Source organism: Hordeum vulgare, chromosome 2H (assembly GCF_904849725.1).
Source record: "Hordeum vulgare subsp. vulgare chromosome 2H, MorexV3_pseudomolecules_assembly, whole genome shotgun sequence".
Classification (NCBI taxonomy): domain Eukaryota; kingdom Viridiplantae; phylum Streptophyta; class Magnoliopsida; order Poales; family Poaceae; genus Hordeum; species Hordeum vulgare.
Genome location: NC_058519.1, coordinates 148,402,829 through 148,408,828, shown reverse-complemented (window position 1 = coordinate 148,408,828; position 6,000 = coordinate 148,402,829). Strand labels below are relative to the sequence as shown.

Sequence of the window (6,000 nt, the reverse complement as noted above, 5' to 3'; positions counted from 1 at the left end):
TGCATCACGTGTTCCAAGGTCAAGGTAGTTCCATTAACCATGAGCGGGGGTGAGCCTACCAAATTCATGATAGCTCCATAGGAGTCAACAGTATGGCTCCCCAAAAAATTCCCGCCTACGATGGTATCAATAATATACCTATTCCAAGGAGAGATTCCAACATAAAAACTATGAAGAAGAACGGTGTGGATTGCTTACGAGTAGATCTACTTTGAGCATTGCAAATCCTGTACCAAGCGTCCTTTAAATTTTCTTCCTCGTTCTGCTTGAAATTGAGAACTTCATTCTCAGGGGTATTGTTTGGAGTGGTGGGTATAGCCATTGATGAACTATCCCACACACAAACGAGCAGGAAGTAAGCGAGTGAAACGGTAAAAGAGAACGACAAAAAGGCAAATGAAAACGGCAAAGGAGAAAGGCAAATGAAAACGGCAAATGTGAAGTGGGGAGAGGAAAATGAGAGGCAACTGGCAAAAAAGGTAAATGCAAGAGATGAGTTTGTGACACTTACTTGGATAGATCTTGACTTGATCTCTCCCCGGCAACGGCTCCAGAAATCCTTCTGCTACGGCAACAAAAGACCTTTCTCGGCAAAGACGCCAGAAATCCTTCTGCTACTGGCTATGCCTATAGGGATTTCCTTGGCAAATATGCAAAGGATTCCCCCGCGGCCTTGGAGCCTTGCGTTGGTGTTCCCTTGAAGAGGAAAGGGTGATGTAGCACAGCGGCGGTAAGTATTTCCCTCAGTTTAAGAACTAAGGTATCAATCCATTAGGAGGATCGCGTCAAGTCACAAGTACCTGCACAAACACAAAGAGCTTGCACCCAACGCTATGAAGGGGTTGTCAATCCCTTATAGATTGTTTGCAAAGTGAGAACTGAAAGCAAAAAGTAAACAAAGCAAAGTAAAAGTGAAAGCTGAGATGATAGTTGTGCGTAGACCCGGGGGCCGTAGTGTTCACTAGTGGCTTCTCTCATGAAAGCAAGTAGACGGAGGGTGAACGAATTACTATCGAGCAATTGATAGAACCGCGCAAAGTCATGACATTATCTATGGCAATGATCATACATATAGGCATCACGTCCAAAACAAGTAGACCGATACTTTTTGCATCTACTACTATTACTCCACACGTCAACCGCTATTTAGCATGCATCTAGTGTATTGAGTTCATAAGAACAGAGTAACGCCTTAAGCAAGATGACATGATGTAGATGGACAATCTCAAATCTATGATGAAAGCCCATCTTGTTACCCTTGATGGCAACAACACGATGCGTGCCTTGCTGCCCCTTCTGTCACTAGAAAAGGTCACCGCACGGTATGAACCCAAAACCAAGCACTTCTCCCATTTCAAGAATCATAGATCTAGTTGGCCAAACAAAACCCAAGACTCGGAGAGACTTACAAGGATATCAAATCATGCATATAAGAAATCAATGAAGACTCAAATATAATTCATAGATAATCTGATCACAAATCCACAATTCATCGGATCTCGACAAACACACCGCCAAGAGGATTACATCGGATAGATCTCCATGAAGATCATGGAGAACTTTGTATTGAAGATCCAAGAGAGAGAAGAAGCCATCTAGCTACTAACTACGGACCCGTAGGTCTGAAGTAGACTATTCACGAGTCATTGGAGAGGCAATGATGTTGATGTAGAAGCCCTCCAGCTCCAAAGTCCCCTCCGGCAGGGCATCGGGAAGGGTCTCCAGATGAGATATTGCGGAAACGGAAGCTTGCGGCGGCGGAAAAGTGGTTTCGTGGACGCCCTGATTTTTTCTGGGATTTTAGGGAATATATAGGCCAAAGAGCTAGGGCAGGGGAGCTCCCGGGAGGCCACAAGCCTGGTGGCCGCGGGCCCCCCTGGTCGCGGTAACAGGGCTTGTGGGCTCCCTGTGGGCCTCCTGCCTTGGCCCTCAAGTCCCCCGATCTTCTTCTGTTCTGGAAAAATTCATTTCGGGGATTTTATTCCGTTTGGACTCTGTTCCAAAATCAGATCTGAGAAGAGTCAAAAACACAGAAAAAACACGAAGTGGCACTTGGCACTGGATTAATAAGTTAGTCCCAAAAAAGATATAAAAGGTATATAAAACATCCAAAGTTGACAAGATAACAGCATGAAACCATCAAAAATTATAGATACGTTTGAGACGTATCAGGTCTCACAGGATCGAACTACTTCCAAGTTTCTTTGTTGAAAAGGCATCCGGAAACCAAGTGTGGTCATTGTAGTACCACACTTGGGGATGCTAATCTTTGACTATTTTAGTATGTTTTGTTCTCCCATTGGAACCTAAGTACCCAAGGACCCAGTCCTTGGGTCTACTTCTGTTCTGCAATGCAAGCACATGCTGGTTCTGCTATTTAGGTTGTTTAGGTAATATGCATATCTCTTTCGTCATGGGGTGGACACAACCGTGAAACGTGTGCTTGAAGAATGACAAAGGCAGAAATGGGAACCTTTCTACTCTTAACATTCTGGGAAAACATTGTTATACAAGTTTTCCAGTTAAGTCACTTGAAATGAAACACTATTCTCATTACTCTTCATCTACACTACATATGCACACACAATTAGCTTGAAACTTGAGGCTAGACAAACAGAGTTGTTAATTAATGTGACACCAAATCAGCTTTATTCCATATTATGTGGTGTCCCGTTAGGAAATATAGGTGTTCAAACAGCAATCTGATCAACCCCCATCAAGAGGCACACTTGAGCATAGGACACTGGTAGTACAATCTTTCAGGCTATGGGGGCAGTCAAGTTTCTTCAGCCAGCCACAGACTGCATTTATTTTATCACTAAAATACGTAAGCTAGAGATGAAACATGTTCTTCTTCACTCTTCAGTCATGCTTCCTTTGCGGCCTCCTTATGGCTATATGTATGAAAGAAGATTATCCAACCTAACTGTCCTCACTAACTAGCTATCACCTATCGAAATGCGTGGTGTGGTCCTTGAGGGGCATGGCATTAGGTGGTGTGTAATTCATGTATGCTGCGTGCATGTGAGGGTGCCGACCTATCTAGCTGGTGCCACAGACACAGTGATTCCCGCACATATTATCATTCATGCCAGGACACGCCCTTATCAAGCTGAGCATATGTTTTACGCTACTGATCAGTGACCATCACCTGCATACACATATCTGGAAAACGTTGCATATACGTGTATCATGTTTTTGGAACTAGATCAAAAGTTTCCCTAAAAATGATAAGAAATTGGTTTGGTTGGGGTCTCTGCTATTTTCTGGACGTCGTGGAAATGTCTAGCCTAATTTTTAGCACAAAATATAAAATAATTCCATGACCCTTGTCAAACTAATTTGTTACTGGATCGTGGGATGATCTATTTTACAAACAAGGGAGGCAAACAGAGAGGTGTTGGAGCTGGGAACAAAACTTCTCAGAGAGAATGTTGTATCTGCACATTCTATATTTGCGGGAAGTGTGCATTTTATTTCTTTTATGGTATATATTTATCACCAGACAGCTTTGAACAATACTATGGTTTGGTTAGTGTGCATTTTATTTCTTTTGCTGCTGCTAGTATATATGTATGCTTAGTATGTTTGGTATTGATCCCCACTAATTCTCAGCACTATGTTTGATATTGATCCCCACTAATAATTTTATTCAAATGTTTGGCTTGCAGTGTATGGTGATCATGACAAGCTTGCTCTTGTTACTTATCCAGATGTTGCTTCACTGCTTGAACAATTGCCGACGATTAATCTTTTTAAAATATTTTATGTCTAAATGCACAATGATTGAACAATTACGAATCCGAACTTTGGTTATGTAGCAGCGGACGAGACGAGACAACTATGCCTCAATAAATTTGTAATTTAAACTGTTGATTTTGAGCACTATGAGTTATCGGAACTATGTTCAAATAGATGAATGCAAAAATATATTTTTTTATGTCGTGGTGCTGTTATATAAATAAAAAAATTATCTCATTTTATACGTGTGGAATATGTGTGAAAGTGCAGTCTGTACTGTTTTTAAGTCTGTATGTGCGTATTTGAAAATTTATGTTGTTAAAAATGCACTCAGTGTTGCTGAAATTCTGCTATTGTTGAAAGTTTGTGCTTTTGAAAGTTTAGGCTATGGCAGCCAGGTTACAAGGGCGGGAAAAAACAACAATTCAAACGAAGGCTGGGGAAGCGGAATGGAAATACAATCCTGACATGTATTTTGGTTGTAGGCTAGTACTCCCTCCGTTCCTAAATATAAGTTTTTGTAGAGATTTCACTAATGGACTACATACGGATGTATATAGACATACTTTAGAGTATAGATTCAATCATTTTGCTTTGTATGTAGACTTTTAGTGAAATCGCTTAAAAGACTTATATTTAGGAACGGGAGGAGTATAATGCAAGTGTAAAATGTTACTCGTATAAGGGTAGAAAAAAACAACGTCCCAAACGCAGCCTAAAACAGCGACTTGCGCGCCGAATAAGATTGGCCCTCGCGCTCGATGGGCGATCAGCGAGAGGATATTGGGTCGCGATCGCGCGGTATTCGCGTCCAAAACATTATGGGCTAAGCCCAGTTTGCAACGCGAGCAGATATAACTGACTGGCTTGGCAGCGAAGGGCACCGCCCCATTTTTGCTAGGTTTCCCTCTCCGCCGCCACAGCCGCTTCTCCCCCCACCTCCCTCCTCGCCGCCATGGGACGCATGCACAGCAACGGGAAGGGGATGTCGTCCTCGGTGATCCCCTACAAGCGGGAGGCCCCGGCCTGGGTCAAGACAGCCGCGCCGGACGTGGAGGAGATGATCGTGCGCGCCGCCAAGAAGGGCCAGCTGCCGTCTCAGATCGGCGCCCTGCTCCGCGACGGCCACGGCATCCCGCTGTCCAAGGCCGTCACCGGCGCCAAGATCGTGCGCCTGCTCAAGGCGCGCGGGCTCGCGCCGGAGATGCCCGAGGACCTCTACTTCCTCATCAAGAAGGCCGTTGCGATCAGGAAGCACCTGGAGAGGAACAGGTCGGACGTCGACGCCAAGTTCCGCCTCATCCTCGTCGAGAGCAGGGTCCACCGCCTCACCCGCTACTACCGCCTCACCAAGAAGATGCCCGCCGCCTGGAAGTACGAGTCCACCACCGCGAGCACCCTCGTCGCCTGATTCGGTTAAGCTTCGGTTCTTCGACGTAATTCTCTGCAGTTTTGGACTTCGGTTTTGTGTTAAGTACTGTAGTAAGCAATGCTTTTGGCAATGTAAGCTTTTAAACCTATCGATTACCTCTCGTGTGCCTGGATAGGAGTATTTCGAGAGTTCAGTGGGAGTGGATTAGATTTTGATCCTTGGAAGTTGAGACTATTTACAATGTGTTGCTTTGGTAAGAGGTCTTTTAATGTTAGCCGAGTGGTAAATCAGTTGTTCATAGCATTTAGGATCCATACCAGCTATTGGTTCTTGGTTGTGGTGCTTCCTGTGTAGGAACTACTCCCTTGGTTCCTAAATTTAAGTCTTTTTTAGAGGTTTCTTTAGGGGACTACATACGGATGTATATAGACATACTCTAGAGTGTAGATTCACTCATTTTGCTCTGTATGTAGTCTTCTAGTGAAATCTCTAAAAAGACATATACTCCCCCGTCCCAAAATTCTTGTCTTAGGTTTGTCTAGAAATTGATGTATCTAAATAGTAAAATGTGACTAGATACATTTATATCTAACAAGTCTAAGACAAGAATTTTGGGACGGAGGGAGTATTTAGGAACAGAGGGAGTATGAAGTAATGACGTAAATCTGGTAAATATTTTTAAATGAACTTTGCCAAAATCATGCCACCTTTGGAAAACCAGTCCCTTCTTTTGAACTGAAGAGGGTTGGAGGGTAACCTTAGGCCAATATTTCGCACCATTATTAATATTTGGTCTGAGGTTTTACTTACATTTCTTTGCTCTTTGGACTATTGGCCTGGAGATTTTACTTGCGTTTCTTTGTTCCTTGACTATTGGACTGAAAAAG

General features: G+C 43.5%; 1 protein-coding gene across 1 annotated transcript; it reads left to right on the top strand.

Annotated features, from left to right (window-relative positions):
• Positions 1-4,610: 4,610 nt before the first annotated feature.
• Positions 4,611-5,400, top strand: LOC123425609 (40S ribosomal protein S13-1-like). Its single transcript, XM_045109303.1, has one exon. It carries the CDS (start codon positions 4,697-4,699, stop codon positions 5,150-5,152), a length of 456 nt encoding a protein of 151 aa, XP_044965238.1. The 5' UTR covers positions 4,611-4,696; the 3' UTR covers positions 5,153-5,400.
• Positions 5,401-6,000: the final 600 nt, after the last annotated feature.